At 61.5% G+C, this 17,687-nt stretch overlaps 1 protein-coding gene across 2 annotated transcripts in view; it reads right to left on the minus strand.

The window, feature by feature from the left end:
- Window positions 1-17,687, minus strand: part of PRKCB (protein kinase C beta) — an 85,925-nt gene that overhangs the window by 43,289 nt on the left and 24,949 nt on the right. For both annotated transcript variants that reach the window (XM_039732280.1, XM_039732279.1), the window contains exon 3: window positions 6,645-6,727. In XM_039732280.1, coding sequence (XP_039588214.1) covers window positions 6,645-6,727 — 83 coding nt within the window. The remainder of the gene's footprint in view (window positions 1-6,644; window positions 6,728-17,687) is intronic.

A 17,687-nucleotide genomic window follows, 5' to 3' on the forward strand; every position in this document is an offset into this window, starting at 1 on the left:
TGGCTGCCAGCACCAACCAGCACACCCTCCCTCCCCAGCAGCAGGAACACGCCGAGCTCAGCTGCTCTGCCAGAGCCGCCTGCACTCAGCATCCTCCAGCCGTGTTTGGGAACTCACACACACCTCGGGAGAGCTTCCCTGCACCTCCAGGAGTGGGGGCTCCACGGCACCTCCCCACAGCTCCCTGATCCTGGCACAGCACAGAGCCCCAAACAGCTCCAGCTTTGGCACAGCCCCAAACAGCTCCAGATGTGGAACAGAGCCCCAAACAGCTCCAGCTGTGGCACAGAGAGCCCCAAACAGCTCCAGCTGTGGCACAGCACAGAGCCCCAAACAGCTCCAGCTGTGGCACAGCCCCAAACAGCTCCAGATGTGGCACAGAACAGAGCCCAAACAGCTCCAGATGTGGCACAGCCCCAAACAGCTCCAGATGTGGCACAGAGAGCCCCAAACAGCTCCCTGCTGCAGGACTGTGCCCCCAAGCTGGGCACACGCTGTACCAGCCAGCTCATCCCTGCCAGGGGGGCACAAACCCAGCTCAGCCCCACAAGGAGGCACAAACCCAGCTCAGCCCCCCAAGGAGGCACAAACCCAGCTCATCCCCACCAGGGGGGCACAAACCCAGCTCAGCCCCAGGCTGTCACTGCAGAGCCCACGAAGGGCAGGAGCCCCCACGCTCTGCAGCCCCTCCAGGGCTCACAGACCCTGCCCAAGGAGGGCAGGGCTGCTGAGGCGCCAGGCTGGAGCCAGGCAGCCTGGCAGGAGGGGCAGGGCTCTGCTGGGGCCGGGCAGGCAGCAGAAGTGCTGGGAGGGAGCAGGGCAGAGACATCTTCATCCCACGGAGCTGTCGGCGGCCAGCATGTGCCCTGCTCCAGGGGCAGATGGCACAGCACCGAGCTGGAGAAGTTAATTAGCAGGACAACAGAGAGCAGCGAGCTGCAGGAGGTTGTGAGGAATTGCCAGAGCTCTGGGCAGCCCAGCCCAGAGGAGCTGTGAGCAGGGACTGGTCCTGGGCAGCACCGGGGGAGAGGGGGCCTGGGGGCACAGCACGGAGCCCTCTCCATGCAGAAATCCTTCCTGGCATCCCTCCCGAGGCCCTCTGCCCAAGCCACCAGCAGGACAATTCACACAGAACTGAAATGGAGCCGCACTGCCCGTTACCTTCCCAGAGCAGCTCTGATATTTATTAGCACACCCTGATTAGATGACCTTTAACAGGATCATGAAAGAAGGTCATTTTGATGATTATTTTGCCTACAATTTAAATAATTATGCATTCTGCTAATAGCTCCAGCTATAATTAGGTTTGCCAACTGGAATACATCACACAGGCTGAGTGTGGGTCCTGAGACCTCGCTGAGGGTCAGTCACACACAGGGAGGGGGCTTGGGGCTGCAGCCCCTCCTCACCCTTCAGGAGGGACCAGAGCCCAGGACATCAGTGTGGGGCCCATGTCCTGCCCTGCCTGCAGAGCTGTGCAGCACCAACACAGCCCTGTCTGCAGCACCAGCGCTTCCACTGCTTCGTTCCCTGCTGCAAGAAGCAATTAATCTTTCATTTTTCCCTGCTTGGAGACACTATCATGTGTAATTAGTCCTCTCTCCCAGATGGAAGCTCCTGCTCGGCAGCCTTGCCAAGGTTAAACACACAGCCACACTCCCACTCTCCTCAAGGAGCTTCAAACACGAGCAGCTCAAACAGAAACAGCCGGGTGGGAGCAGGGAGCAGAGACGGGCTCTGACATTTCCCTGCTCTCCAGGGCTGCTGCCCTGCTCCCCCAGGTTCTCAGTGCACACACCAGCCCCCAGCCCCTGCAGCCCCCTGAGCTCCAGTGCAGTAATTACAATTATCCATTTGTTAAACTGGAAGCTTCCAGGCGGGCCACGGGCTCTGCACAGGTACAAAATGGATTTCTCCTCATTCTCCAGCACGGTGAATGCACAGAGCTCAAGGAATGAAGTTAGGAGATATTTTTAACACGGTTTTCCTCCTTGGCTCCAGGGAAGGGCCACAGGGAAGGGCAGCACAGCACAGCCCAGGCTGCAGCAGCCTGCCCTGAGCCCTCGCTGCCAGCTCAGGTGAGCCCACTGCAGGCTTTGACTCCTGCCCTGAGCAAACTCCCTCTGAGGGGACCACTGGAGACTCATGTTCATGGAAGAGTCACCAAACCAGCCCTGGAAGGAACAGAGCCTGGTGGCAGCAGGTCTGCCCCCAGTGCAGGGGCTCTGATCCCCACGCCACTGGAGACTCACGTTCATGGAAGAGTCACCAAACCAGCCCTGGAAGGAACAGAGCCTGGTGGCAGCAGGTCTGCAGGGGCTCTGATCCCCACAGTGCTTCCAGGGCCCGGGAGCAGAGGGAAACTCAGATTGCCACAGCACAGCCCCTGGTCCTGGCAGTCCTGAGGCCAAGCAGGCACCGCTGGGTGCTGCAGCTGCTCTTCCTCTCCCGAGCCAAAGCTCCTTCAGGATGATATGATTACAGAATTACAAATACGATATGTTAGAGATATAATTATGCTGCTGGAAGAGCAAGACTGACGGTGCAGGAGGAAGGAAGCTCGCCCTGCCTGCATCCCCCAGTGACAGCCCCCAGTGACAGCCCCCAGGACAGCCCCCAGGACAGCCCCCAGGACAGCCCCCAGGACAGCCCCCAGGACAGCCCCCAGGACAGCCCCCAGGACAGCCCCCAGGACAGCCCCCAGGACAGCCCCCAGGACAGCCCCCAGGACAGCCCCCAGGACAGCCCCCAGGACAGCCCCCAGGACAGCCCCCAGGACAGCCCCCAGGACAGCCCCCAGGACAGCCCCCAGGACAGCCCCCAGGACAGCCCCCAGGACAGCCCCCAGGACAGCCCCCAGGACAGCCCCCAGGACAGCCCCCAGGACAGCCCCCAGGACAGCCCCCAGGACAGCCCCCAGGACAGCCCCCAGGACAGCCCCCAGGACAGCCCCCAGGACAGCCCCCAGGACAGCCCCCAGGACAGCCCCCAGGACAGCCCCCAGGACAGCCCCCAGGACAGCCCCCAGGACAGCCCCCAGGACAGCCCCCAGGACAGCCCCCAGGACAGCCCCCAGGACAGCCCCCAGGACAGCCCCCAGGACAGCCCCCAGGACAGCCCCCAGGACAGCCCCCAGGACAGCCCCCAGGACAGCCCCCAGGACAGCCCCCAGGACAGCCCCCAGGACAGCCCCCAGGACAGCCCCCAGGACAGCCCCCAGGACAGCCCCCAGGACAGCCCCCAGGACAGCCCCCAGGACAGCCCCCAGGACAGCCCCCAGGACAGCCCCCAGGACAGCCCCCAGGACAGCCCCCAGGACAGCCCCCAGGACAGCCCCCAGGACAGCCCCCAGGACAGCCCCCAGGACAGCCCCCAGGACAGCCCCCAGGACAGCCCCCAGGACAGCCCCCAGGACAGCCCCCAGGACAGCCCCCAGGACAGCCCCCAGGACAGCCCCCAGGACAGCCCCCAGGACAGCCCCCAGGACAGCCCCCAGGACAGCCCCCAGGACAGCCCCCAGGACAGCCCCCAGGACAGCCCCCAGGACAGCCCCCAGGACAGCCCCCAGGACAGCCCCCAGGACAGCCCCCAGGACAGCCCCCAGGACAGCCCCCAGGACAGCCCCCAGGACAGCCCCCAGGACAGCCCCCAGGACAGCCCCCAGGACAGCCCCCAGGACAGCCCCCAGGACAGCCCCCAGGACAGCCCCCAGGACAGCCCCCAGGACAGCCCCCAGGACAGCCCCCAGGACAGCCCCCAGGACAGCCCCCAGGACAGCCCCCAGGACAGCCCCCAGGACAGCCCCCAGGACAGCCCCCAGGACAGCCCCCAGGACAGCCCCCAGGACAGCCCCCAGGACAGCCCCCAGGACAGCCCCCAGGACAGCCCCCAGGACAGCCCCCAGGACAGCCCCCAGGACAGCCCCCAGGACAGCCCCCAGGACAGCCCCCAGGACAGCCCCCAGGACAGCCCCCAGGACAGCCCCCAGGACAGCCCCCAGGACAGCCCCCAGGACAGCCCCCAGGACAGCCCCCAGGACAGCCCCCAGGACAGCCCCCAGGACAGCCCCCAGGACAGCCCCCAGGACAGCCCCCAGGACAGCCCCCAGGACAGCCCCCAGGACAGCCCCCAGGACAGCCCCCAGTGACAGCCCTGCCAGAGGGGCAGGGACAGACCCCAGGGGCTCTGGCGGCCTTTGCTGAGGAGAAATAAAAGGAAATAAATTTAAAAAAAGAGGACAAAAAAAGCCATAAAAGGGCCATTTTCTCCCTGCCTTAGTCCCAAGAACTGCTTTCCATCTTCGTTTTCAGATGTATTAAAAGCTTAAGGAGCAGTGCTGGGCAGCTGTGCCAGGGTGCCAGTGCTGCCCCAGGGCAGCAGGGAGTGCCAGGGAACGTGACCAAGGGCCTTACCCAGCCCAGCTGTGCAGGGGGGTCTGCTCCATTTGGGACAATTTCATTCAGACCCTTCCCCTCCCTGGCAGGGGCTGCCCAGGGTCACCCAGAGCTGCTGGGCAGAGCAGCTGGGACCCCTGCCCGAGGCCCTGCTGGGACCCCTGCCTCGTGTGCCACTGCTCGGGCAGGGCTGCTGCCAGCTGCCAGGGAAGGTAAAACATGCAGGCCAGCCTCACAGGGGACAGGAGAGCGTGCCCTGGCAGTGCCCAGGTGTCCCAGCAGTGCCCTGGCAGTGCCCAGGTGTCCCGGCAGTGCCCTGGCAGTGCCCAGGTGTCCCAGCAGTGCCCTGGCAGTGCCCAGGTGTCCCGGCAGTGCCCTGGCAGTGCCCAGGTGTCCCAGCAGTTGCCTGGCAATGCCCAGGTGCCCCAGCAGTGTCCCAGCAGTGTCCTGGCAGTGCCCTGGCAGTGCCCAGGTGCCCCAGCAGTGTCCTGGCAGTGCCCAGCTGCCCCAGGGCCACCCTGAGCCGTGGGCTGGTGGCCCCCAGCATCCCCTGCCCGCCTGGGGCTGTGCCCAGCAGCAGCTCCCTGCCCCCTGCACTGCCAGCCAGGCTCCCCAGGGCACACCCAGGGACCCCAGTGCCCACCAAGGCACAGGTCTGGGGGTGACACTGGCCCCAGGGCGGGTCACAGCGCCAGGGTGTGCCAGGGGACTCACTGCCACTGCTGTGTGTGTGTGTGAGGTGACAGGGGACAGAGAGAGAGTGCCACAGCTGCAGGGAACCCCGCAGTGCCACACGGTGCCAGAGTGGCACACGTTATCAGTGGTGTCAGTGCCACACACTGTACAGGGGACAGAGAGAGAGTGCCACAGCTGCAGGGAACCCCGCGGTGCCACACGGTGCCACAGTGCCACATGGTGCCAGAGTGGCACATGTTATCAGTGGTGTCAGTGCCACACAGTGCCATGGTGCCACACAGTGTCACAGTGGCACACGGTGCCACAAGGTGCCTCAGTGCCACATGGTGCCACAGTGCCACATGGTGTCAATGCCACATGGTGTCAATGCCACACGGTGCCACAGTGGCACACAGTGTCAGTGCCACACAGTGCCATGGTGCCACACACTGTCACAGTGCCACATGTTGTCAGTGGCACACGGTGCCACAGTGGCACGTGGCACATGGCACAGACCCCGTTCATGGCACAGCCCCTGGCAGTGCCACGGAAGGGAGCAGGGCTGCCCCGGGGTCCAGCCCAGCCTCAGCCTCCCTCCCCTGCCCAGGCAGCAGCAGCTCGTGCCATGCCTCCAGGGGCAGTCCCTGCCTGTCCCTGGCACAGGAGGGCCTCAGGGCTGCTGTCCCAGGGTGACAGCAGTGCCACCCTGCCACCTGGCCCTGGCTGGGCAGACAGAGGGCTGGGAGGGGAAGGGGCACCAGAGCAAAGCTGAGCAGCTGCTGCTCCCCCCCGAGCCCCCCGGCCTGTTCTGGGACACCCAAGGGGTGCCAGCCTCACCTCCCGCAGCCCCGTGCGCCGCCTGCTCCCACCACTGCTATTTTTAAGGGTAGAGCTGTGGTGCTCTGTCGTTTCCCCAATTCGAGCTCCTCTCTCCCAGCAGTTCCCCAAATTAGGCAGTTTCCACGGCAAGAGCCAGAACTGCCAGACAGAGCTGAGTGGTGCTGGCAGAGCCGGCCTCCCCAGCTCCCTGCCCCAAGCCCGGGATGCTCTGGGGAGGAAATCCTGGGGAAAGAGCTGGGGACTCAGCCAGCAAGGCTGGGTGGCTTCTGACACAGGGACAGACAGAGGGACAGACAGGGGACATCGGGGCAGGGCTGCAGCTCAGCCCAAAGGGAAACCTCTGCCTCCCCCGTGCTCGGACAGACAGAGGGACAGACAGGGGACATCGGGGCAGGGCTGCAGCTCAGCCCAAAGGGAAATCTCTGCCTCTGCTCTGCTGAGCACAGGTCACTGGCTAAATGCTTTGGGTGCTTCAAGTACCCCAGAAACCCTGAGAGTCCCCACAACCACAGAATCCCAGGCCCTGCAGGCATTTAAAAGCCATGTGGATGTGGCAGTGGGGATGTGGGGTGGTGGTGGCCTTGGAAGTGCTGGGGAATGGCTGGGCCGGATGATTCTCAGGGGCTTTTCCAACCCACACCATCCCACGAGCGGTGAAACAGCAGCCCTGGGTGCCCGGGGTGCCCGGGGTGCCCTGGGGGAGCACCCTGTGCCCAGCCCAGCCCCTGTACTTACATCCGAGGCAGGGCCCTTGTCAGCACCCGGGCAGGAGAAGGTGACGAATTCATGGCACCTCTTGTGCACCACGAAGCAGCAAACTGCAGAGAGAGCACAGGGACAGGGTCAGGGCACGGCGCCACGCGAGCCAGGAGGCAGCAGGACAAACCACAGCCACCAGGATTCCTGAGCAGGGCCACGGGGGGTTCGAGCAAAGCCCTGGCAGGTTTTAAACCCTATGGAATATCCCCAGGCAGAGCAGGCATTTTGGTAAAACTCAGCAGAACAAAGTGTTGAGTGAACGTCAGAGGAGGGCTGGGAACAATTCTGTTCCTCTGAGCTCATTGTCACTCGTGGCACACGCTCTGAGGTCACTGCTGGGAATAAAAAGAGGGAGAATCTGGCGTTCGTGGTATCTGAGCTGAAAAGTGCATGTGGCCAAAAATGGAAGATTGTACCCAAGGGAACAGGTGGGCAATTTTCCTCCCACAGCTCTGCTTTTCTCCAGCATCTCCCCAGCCTCCGTTTGCCAGACCAGCAGCCACGCACGTCCTCCTCCCCTCGCACACGTCAGTGCCAGCCTTGCCCTTCTGGGAGGCACAGGGAAATCAATCCCAGTGCCCCTGCCCAGGCTGGCAAGCAGGAGCACCCAGAGCTGAGCCCCCATCCCCAGAACCACCAAACCCCTGCAGCAGGTGCCTGCCTGAAGTCACCAGCACTGATTCTGCACTTTGTGCAGCCAAAGCTTTGCTGGTTTTTTTTTTCAGCAAGGCTGGTTTTTTTCCCCAAATGCCAAATAAGCACCTCAGCTTCGGTGACAGACCCCAAAGAACAATTTGTCACTGTAGGTGACTTCAGCTGATGGCCCAGACCCCCCTCCAAGGGTTCCAGACCCCCCTCCAAGTGCCCCAGACCCCCCTCCAAGGGTCCCAGACCCCCTCCAAGGGTCCCAGACCCCCCTCCAAGGGTCCCAGACCCCCTCCAAGGGTCCCAGACCCCCCTCCAAGGGTCCCAGACCCCCTCCAAGGGTCCCAGACCCCCTCCCAGGGTGCCAGCCCCTCTGACCCTGCAGCTGGAGGGGGAGCACTGCTGGCTCCCCAGGCTGGGGAGCACAGGCAGCACCTCGCAGCCGTGTCACCTCTGTCCCCTCCTGGCTGCAGGGCTGGCCTGGCCACCTGCACTCTCACCCAGCCCCGGGGTGCTCGGCTCTGAGCATCCCCCTGTGCCGGGCCCTGTGGGAGCTCAGCCCCAGGGGAGCAGCCCTGGTGCCCCCCTGCTCTGCCCTCCAGCTCTCCCATCGAACCCATCCTTCCCCCAGAGCTGCAGCCACGCTGAGTAAAAGCTCTGCAAGGGGAGGAGCAGGGGCTGAGGTTTGGAACAGAGCACAGAACCCAACTGAGCTGTGCAAGAGCGGAGCAGGTTCCAGTCGCAGCAACGTGGGATTTCTCCTAAGGAACAAGGAAAAGGCAGGTGACATCAGCCATGAACCTCCCAATCCCCTCTTTGTGCCCTGCCGCATCCAGCTGTAAATTCATTTTCTTTTCACTTTTTCCATTGTGAACAACAACAAACCCAGAAGGTTTTGGAGGCAGAACAGCTGCCAAGAGCTCTCTCCTCGCAGGACCTCTCACTTGCTTTTCTGACTCAAACAAACAAACATTTTCTTGAAAGCATTGCTCACCATTTCTGTCATTTGTATATGGAGACAGAAGCATCTGGGAAGCAGGAAGGAGGAAATTAGAGCTCTATTAGCAGGGATTTCTCCCGAAGTGTGTGTGCAAATTCCGGGACACCCCGAGCACGGGCTGGCTCTGCTGGGAGCTTCCCCTGGAGCTGGGACCATTCCAGCTCTGCAGGGACACCAGAGGCCACCAGGCTGGACCTGCCATGGAAAGGTTTGGGTGGAAGGGACCTTAAAGGCCATCCCTGGCAGGACAGGGCTGGAGCAGCCTGGGACAGTGGGAGTGTCCCTGCCATGGCAGGGTGGCACTGGAGGGGCGCTGAGGTCCCTGCCACCCAAAGCACCCCAGGGTTCTGTGATTCTGATCCGTGCAAGGATGATGCACTGAAGATGGGCAGGCAGAACACCTCCCTGCCCGTGCAAGGCAAGGCAGAGCTCTGTGCCTCAGGGCAGGGGGCTTTGCTCCCTCTGCCCCCCAGGGAGCTCCAGGGCCTGGCCAGGGTCCAGTGGAACACTTCCCGTGCTCAGGTGAGTGCTCCATCCACGCACAGGGACACAGGGCCAACAGGGTGAACCAGGAGCAGTGCCAGCAGTCCTGTCTCAGCTCCCACACCTGACCTGCCCCTGGATGTGAGGAGGCTGCAGAGACCTTCCTTGCTGCTGTCATCACACTTCAGCAGTCTCAGCCCATGTCTCTGGCAGTTCAGAAGCCCCAGCACGAGCAGCAGCTTTCCCAGGTTGCTAATTAGACCGTTAATTTGTAAATCTTATTATTTGGGTAATAAAGTTATCAAATCCCACTGGCTGGCTACAAACATCCCAAGCCATTTGTACACAACAAGAATGAAAGATTAACCTTTCCCTTTCCTTTCTGCATAATGCAGGAGGGTTTCCTGGCCCTAACTCTCCTTCAGGGCCAGCTCATTGCAGGGGGCTGGGGAGACCTGTCCTGGCAGAAGGGAAGGACACAGACCCCGTGGAAGGCAAGAGGCAGAGCCCTGGGCCCAGCAGCTCTCCACAGCCTCAGGAGATTTGCTGGAATGCACATTTTTCACAGCAGCCCCAGCACAGTGTCTCAGATCTGAAAAGATTTGCAGTGAAAGATCAGGGCAGGATCACACACCTCTGTTCCCTGGGATCCTGACACGGTCCTGGGAAGAAAGATCCCCTGGAAGGTTGGGTTTGAGAGAAGAAACCACAACAGCAGCAGGGAACTCTCAAACCCTAGGAAACGTCTTACTGGGGAGGATGAAAAGAGAGAAAATGCTAGAAAATGCTAACACAATATTGCTTAAATATATATATACACACACACACAGAGAAAGGTGTCTTGGCTTAAAGCACTGCTCAAAAACCCTCCAGAAATCCATGAAGCAGTTTCCCTGCTGATTCCCTGCTGATTCCAGGAGCTGCCAATCACAGAAACCTCATCAAGAGGTGTTCCAGGCGTCGGGGGGCTGAGAGCACCAGGGCTGGCCCTGGAGGGAGCAGCAGAGCAGCCCCAGCTGCAGCTGCCCAGGCTGCAGAGCTGCTGCACGCCCGGAGCCGTGCTGCAAAGCCCTGCAGCAGCCCAGTGCAGCTGTGGGAGCAGCACTGCAGCCGGGCTGCACAGGGCTGCTCCCTGCTCCTGCCTGCACCACGGGAACAGGCTCAGGAGCCTTCCTGCCACCCCTCACTCACACACTCGGGGCTGTGCCCGAAGATTTGCTCTCAGAACACAAATCCCTCCTAGGCTGGGGTTGGTGCCCAGGAAAAGCCCTCTGAGCTCCTGCCACGGGCACCAGCACGAGCACAGGTACTGCCAGGCAGGGAAAGGCCAGGAAAGGCTCAGGCAGTGCTTCACTGGCAAACTGCTGAGGCTGCCAAGCCCACCCTGAACAGCACAAACCCGTGGCACCCCTGGCACGGGGAGGAGCGGGGGTGACAGATGCCCTGTGCCCAGCTGGCACAGGAGATGGGATTGGCACGTCTCCCACAAGGAATGTCCCAGCTTCAGGAGGCACCCAGCCCTCCCAGAGCCAGCCCTGCCAAGCTGCTCCCTGCAGGACTGAGCCCTGCCTGCCCCCCCAGCTCCATTTGTTGCTCTAATTTCACTGTGTGAACTCCTTGTCCCAGTGCTCTGGGGAAGGAATCATCCATTTTCCGAGTCCTTTGCAGAATGAATAATTCAGGGACGTCACCTCTGGTGGCTCCTGAGCCCAGCCCTTGCCAGAACACACATTCCCAGCACAGGGAAGCCTTTGTTCCTCCCTGTCAGGCCAGGGAGAGGTCTGGAAGCACCGGGAACAGACTTGGATGCAGCATGTCAAGTGAGGGAGACAGATGGAGAGTTAACAGAGACAGAAGAAGGTTCAAGCAAGACTCATCTCAAAACCAAAGCCAGGGAGGGGTTCAAGCATCCCCAGGGAGCTGACGAGCTGAGCTTTGGCAGATGGCTCCAATATCAGGGAAGCTCAAAGATTATTTCAGGCATGTCTCAGTGTGTAGCTGCTCCCTTCCAACCTGTGGATATTCTCGTTTGGATAAGGTCTCTGCTTCCCAAGGAACACCAGCTTTAGGAAACAGCTTGGAATTCAGATTAGCAGAACCGAAGGAAACAAAATAACACCCCAAAAAAAAAGATAAAAAGACTTTTTAAGGGAGCTTTGTGCTGCTCCACCCACGCTGGGCAAACCCCGGGGCCAGAGGCACCAGCCCGGCCCCGGGGAGGGACCAAAATGTGCCCCAGGCAGAGCTGCCCACGACTTTCCTTTCCATGCTAAAAAATCACACTCACGACATCAAACAGAGCCACTGAAGCATGGTAATCACAAAATAAGGGGAAAGCAGGGCTCCAGGAGGGGAAGTCCTGAATTTCTGACAGCGCTTTGCAGCTTTTAATCACCGAGCACACACAGAGAGAGAAGCTGAGCTAAAATTTGCGCTCTTTGGATTTAATCCCCAGCTTTGCTTAAAAGCTTTCTGGGGTTCTCACAGCACAGCACGCGTCAGCCCCCCAGGCCTCGGCTGTGTTCCCACTGCCAGCTCCGGAGGCAGAGCAACAGCGGCCCTGAGGCACAGGGGGCTCTGGGCAGCACCGGGAACAGCGCCAGGGCAGGGGCGACAGGGGCAGGTGACACAGGTGACATGGTGACATGGGGCACGGTGACATGGTGACATGGTGACGGTGACATGACCCGTGTGCTGCGTGCTCCTTGCCTGGGGGACAAAGGCAGAGACACCAGGAGCCCAGGGGTGTCACCACCAACGCCCAGCTGCAGCAGAGCTGGGTACAAGTGGCACCTGCAGCTTTTGGGTAAGCCCTGGCCAGCACAGCCCCTGTGGTTCCAGTGTCCCCCGTGTCCCCAGGGCCCCGCTCCAGCCCAGCAGCTGGGCAGGGAGGCTGCTCTGCCCCTGCTCTCCCAGGGACACCTTTAGCACCCCTCCTCTTTCCATTGGGAGGGGCTGGGTATTTTGGGCCCAGCCACGTGCTTTTAGAGGACTTCATGAACAAAACACCCCGAGCCGCCTGCGGTTTTCCATGAAATCCCACAATGAAGTGACAACATCCTCTGCATGACAATGAGCGCGCTGGGGCCGGGCGGGATGAGGAGCATCAATCATCGCCGGCAGGGGAAGGGGAGTGGGTGGGCAGGGACGATGACAGCAGCAGAGCTTGGAGCAGGGACAGATCCTCATTCCGCAGCGCCCAGAGCCGCTGCAGGCCCCGGGCAGGGCTGCCCCCGCAGCTGGGCCAGCTGCTGTGGCTCCGGCTGGCACGGAACCCGTGCCACGCTGGGATGGGCAGAGGCTGAGCTCCTGCACCAAGGGCATGGCACAAGTCCAGCTCCTGCTTCTTCTCCACATTGTTCGGGTCAAAAAGGCTGCTTGGGCAGCAGAGCATCCCAGCATCCAGAGACACCCTGGGGGAGCAGCTCTTCCCCTGCCCTGGGCCTGTCCCCTGCCCTGCAGGTGCATGGCCCAGTGCCACCTCAAAGCAAGCCTTGGAGAGACCACCAGCAGCTCCTGGAGAGCCTCAGAGGGGCTCTGTGCAGCGTGGGGCATGCAGGCACCACGCCGCCCCTCCCCAGAGCCCAGCACAGAGCCGGGCTGCAGGGAAGCTCCAGGCCAGGAGAAGGCTCTGTTTCCCTGCTGGCACCCTTGTCCCTGCCGGAGCCACGCTCTGTCCCTGCTCCAGCTGCAGCTGCAGCTCCCACCCCGACGCGGAGCCACGCTCTGTCCCTGCCGGAGCCACGCTCTGTCCCTGCTCCAGCTCCAGCTCCAGCTCTGTTTCCCTGCTGGCACCCTTGTCCCTGCCGGAGCCCTGCAGGGACGGAGGGGAAGGAGCTGCCCCAGCCCTCCATCACAGCCAGCTCACACTGCAGAGCACTGCCAGGGAGTTTTTCCAGTTGGAATTTGGCTCTTTCCATGCTGACAATCCCCAGCTCGTTCCTTAGGGGCCTGGGTGAGGAGCCCTGTGACCCGAGGAGGGTGGCACGGGGAAGGGACACTCTGGGCAGGAGGGGACAGCTCTCCCCGGGGCCAGGTGGCCAAGGCAAGCAGGGACACTGCTCATGGGGGCACAGGGGCTGGGGGAGGAACAGCCAAGATCAGCACAGGAGAAGCTCCTGAGATGCAGGATGGATGGACAGACAAACGGGGACATGCAGGACACCCTCTGAGCCCAGACCTGACCCCAAGGGGCTGGGCTCTGCTCCTGGCGACATTCCCGAGGACATCCCTGGTGCCTGCAGCCAGCTGCACTCACCAACACCCACACAGCAGCCTGGGAGCAGCCCCAGCCCACAACGACACCCTCAGCTCCTCCAGCAGCCAGAGATGAAAAATAAGCACTCTGTGATTAATCAAAGCCCCGAGGGAGCAGATTAAACGGGCTTGGCAATTAGTTCTGGGTTTCTTAGGAAGGCGCTGGAAGCCAGTGGAAAGCTGCTGCAGTCCCTGAGGATGAGCACCGAGTCCTCCTAAAACCCTGCACCAGTTACACAACTGTGGCGATGTGTTAAATTACAGATGGTCTCAATTAAAAGTGCAGAGATGGAAAGGAGGCTCGGAAAAAAGAAAAAAAAACCAAAACACCAACTCCACACAAGAAGAAAGAGAAGATCATTAAAAACTTGGCAGCCTACTTTGACTCTGGTGACCTGGTAATTTAATATTGTAATTGAAACTCCGGGTCAGACTCTGGAGAGGAGGGAGAAATATGGAAAGGTGTCCCGGCAGGAGCAGGGCTGCCCAGGGGACAGGTCGGGCACGAGGAGAGGGCAGTCCCAGCACTGATAACCCCCCAGCCAGCCTGGGCTCCCACAGCCCCGAGCCCAGCTGATGCCTGCTTTGAAGGCATCCTTTGTGTCACAGCGCATTAATCCTGCTCAAGGCAGATAAAAACCCAGTCCCCAAAGTGCTAAGAATGCAACTCCTTAAAGCTGGATTTTGTAGCTTATCTCCAAGACAGAGGGGGGAACTTCACTCCCATTTTCTTCCTTGCATCCCCCACCACCCCCCTTAATTCTGGATATTCTGAGTGCAGTGTTATTTCCACAGGCAGAGCCCCAGTGGCACTGCCAGGAGCGCTGCTGCACCCCCGACAGGCCAGGCTGGTGATGTCTTCCAGCACCCAGAGGGCCCCAGTTCCAGCTGTGCCTGCAGCTGGTGCCCACCCAGCTGTGCCAGCACTGGTGCCACTGCCAGAGTGAACAGCCAGAGGTGGCTCCAGCCTGGGAGACAGGGACACCCTGCAAGGTGGGGGGACTGGGGAGCCCTTCCAAGGGGCTGTGCCAGGCCCCCACCTTCCCTCCAGAGCTGTGAGCCAAGAGTTGGGGTCCAACACAGCCCCCAAATGCAACCATTTCAGCTCTTTGAACAAAACACCATCAGGAGCAGACCACAAACCCAGAGTTACTGCCCAGGGCTGGGAGGCATTTACACCCTGCTAAAGAGCACGGGCTGTAATCCTGCTCCCCTCTGCATTTCTAAAAAAAGCCACTACACTGCATGGTCCCTTCGCTTTCCAGGAAGCGCAGAAAACAAAAATAATCATGAATACAACAGAAACATATTTTTTTGTGTCCGATATGAAGAGTAATGACTTCCCTGCTGCTGCCTCAGGCTTATTTTCAGCTGGCAGCATCTTAGGGGGGTTTGTTCTCCACACACCAAGCCATGTTTGAAGGGTTTCTTGAACACCCAGGAACGTGAACAGCTCGATCTAACGACAAGTGAAAGCATCAATTAGGCAGGGCCCTGCTAAGGTGAAGCTGCCTTCAGAGGATTTTCATTTGGTGCTGCAGCTGTGCTGCTGTGCACAGCCCTGGCTTTCCAACACCAAGCACTGCCCCCAGCACAGCACTTCCCTGGTGACCAGCACAGGAACCCCTGGCATGGGCCCAGAGGGTCCCAAAGACCCCTCCCAGTCCAAACGTGCCCTGGCAGCACTCTGGGCACAAGCAGCTCGTGCCACAGCACAGCTCTGTGCACACCACTGAGCCACGGGCCCAGACCAGCTCCAGAGGCTCTTCTGTCCCTCTGTGGCCCCTCTCTCCTGCTGCTGGGTGTGCCATGGCATCCCTGCCTGCTGCTGCCCGGCACAGCTCGGCACCACGGCCCTGGCACGGGCAGGGCTCCCTCAGCGGGGCATTGTCCCTGCTAGAGCAGCGTGTCCCCAGAGCTCTGCAGCTGAGGGGGGTGCTGGGGGGCCACAGGGCTGGAGACTGCACCCCCTGCACCCCCTGCACCCCCAGCTCTGCTCCTACCCCCTGCACCCCCCACACCCCTGCACCCCAGCTCTGCTCCCAGCCCCAGCAGCGCTATCACAGCAGCTCCATCTGCTCGGGCAGGGCTGACTCACAGCCCCACGCTCCACCCCGGCCCCCCACGCTCTGCACTCCCACGGCACCCAGCAGCCCCCCGTGAGCCACAGACTCAGCCAGGAGCTGCTCCCTGGGCACTGAGGCTGCTTTGAAAGAGAGGAGAAATAAAACCAAGCGTTATTTGGTCTCTGTCTGTGCTGTAAAGAGCTCCCTGCTGCCACAGAGGGAGGATCAAACCCCCCAGGCTGCCACAGGCAGGGGAGGGATGTTCTCCACCAGCAGCTCTCACCAAAGAGCCTCTCCAGAAAGCCCCCAGCAGCTCGCAGCCCCCAGCAGAGGGTCTCCAAAGAAACACCCAGCAGGCAGCACCGGGAGCCAGGCGGTGCCCAGGGAAGCAGCAGCAAAGGGACAAGCACTGGAGAGCCCCCTCCCACAGCAGCCCAGGGTGGGCAGAGGGTCAGGAATCAGCAAACACAACAGCAGAGCCACGGCCAGGGGCCCCAGTGGCAGTCCAGGCCTGTCACACACCCCCAGAGGGTGTCTGTCTGTCTGTCTGCCTGTCACCAGGGTTTGTCCCAAGCACACACCAGGCCCGTGGCCAAGCAAGGCACAGAGCTCGGCTGCCCCAGGCTGAGCAGACACCCCTGACCCCACGGAGAGCAGGGCACAGACCCTGCTGGGGCATTGTCCAGGGGATGCTCCCCAGGAAGGGATCCTTCCCATCTTCCAAATCTGTTCCCAGCAGCAGCCAGGTCAGTCACAGGATTGTCCTGGTGATGCACCTGGCAGGATCCAGCCCCTGGACCCATCCTGGGATCCCCGAGCAGCACCCCGGGATCCCCAAGCAGCATCCCGGGATCCCCGAGCAGCACCCCAGGATCCCCGAGCAGCACCCCAGGATCCCTGAGCGGCACCCCGGGATCCCCATGCAGCCTCTTTGCTGCATTTCCTGCACCCCGGGGTCCCTCAGCCAGCCCAGGGCCCCTCTGCCAGTGCCATCCCAGTGCCACCACCCCAGGGGCACGGTGTGGAGCAGAGGTGGACAGGCTCCAGCTGCCTGAGGCAGCCAACAGCTCTGGCTTCAGGTAACAGCCTGGCTGTCAAGAGGGAAGGACACGCCGTGGCTGAGGCTCCCAGGGAGCACCAGAGCAGCAGCACTCTCTGCCAAAGGCTCCCGAGCTGCAGCCCGACACAGAGCAGGCCAGGGGACAGGCCAGCAGCCCTGGCACCGTTTTCAGAAACAATTTGCTATTTTGGAAACACTTTGCCTGTGCCAGGTGCTCTGTTAGCCCCATCACCCAGGGCTGAGCCTCCAGCACTTGTGCCAAAGTGCCAGGGAAAAGGAGCCAGGGGGGACCCCGGGTACTGCCAGGCACCTTCAAGACCCCCTTCAAGACCCCCTTCCCAGCCAGCCTCAACCAGCTGCTCATCCCTCGGGTGAAATCGTCCCAGAAGCACCACACTGGAAAAATATTCCACACACTTGCCTAATTTCCCATAAAAATGGGAAACGAGACCATCCCAAGCCTTGCTGCAGCCTCTCCCCCTGCTCCTTCCTCTCCCTCCTGCAGCGCTCAGTCCCAGTTTGTGTTGTGAGAAACTCCCACGGGATTTGTCCTGGGACAGCCGATCGCTCGGAAAGCCTCGGAGCTGCCTCCCACCACGAGGAGAGCAGGCAGAAACACAGCACAGAAAAATCTCAATGACTGGAAAACTTCCAGGAGAGGGAAAAAGCCATTCAAGCACGGGCCTCTCACACGAGAACAAACAGCAGAGCTGGGGAGGCAGGGCAGGGCCAAAGCCTGGGAGAGGAGGGATGGAGGATGGAGGATGGATGGATGATGGATGGGTGATGGATGGATGGATGCCCACAGGGATCCTGGTGGCAGCCAGGCTGAGCTCAGGGCAGCAAGGGCTCTCAGGGGGACACACCAGCACCCAGCAGCCCCCCAGACAAGTCTCAGCCCCCCAGGACACTGCTCTGCCCAGTTCTGGCACTCATCAGGCACGGACAGAGCTGGGCACAGGCACGGACAGAGCGGGCACAGAGCTGCAATCGCCCCCAGCTGAGTTCCAGCATTAACCCGGCCCCTCCCTGCAGTCAGACCCCCAGAACAGCCCTGCACAGGATGGCTGATGGAGCACTCCAGCCATGGCTGGGGCACCCAAACCCTGCCTTCCAGCTGCGCTCACCCTGCTCCGCCCCGGGCTCTTGGGAGGAGGGAAGGAGGGAGCTGCCAAGATAAGAAACGCTGCCACTTCCTGTGCAGGAAACAGCAGCTGCAGGGAGGGGAGGGCTGCAGCAGGGCAGCCCCAGCACAGCCCGCCTTGGCCCAGCCTGAGGATGCTCCTTCCCCACTCCTGCTGAGGGCTTGGCTTTCCCTGGCTGGGCTGGTGCCCGTGCTGCCAGTGAGGCTGACCCTGGCCAAGGCAAGGGGCTGGCACAAGGCTCACCCCCACTGCCAGCCCAGCCTGGCAGCACCTGGGGGGCTTTGGCACCTGGCAGGGCACGGAGAAGGGAGGAAAGGAGGGAGGGAGGATGCTTGCTGCTCTCCTGGGCCCCAGCCAGGAGAG

The sequence above is a fragment of the Passer montanus genome, unplaced genomic scaffold (assembly GCF_014805655.1).
Source record: "Passer montanus isolate IOZ18808 unplaced genomic scaffold, ASM1480565v1 scaffold8, whole genome shotgun sequence".
NCBI classification, from domain to species: domain Eukaryota; kingdom Metazoa; phylum Chordata; class Aves; order Passeriformes; family Passeridae; genus Passer; species Passer montanus.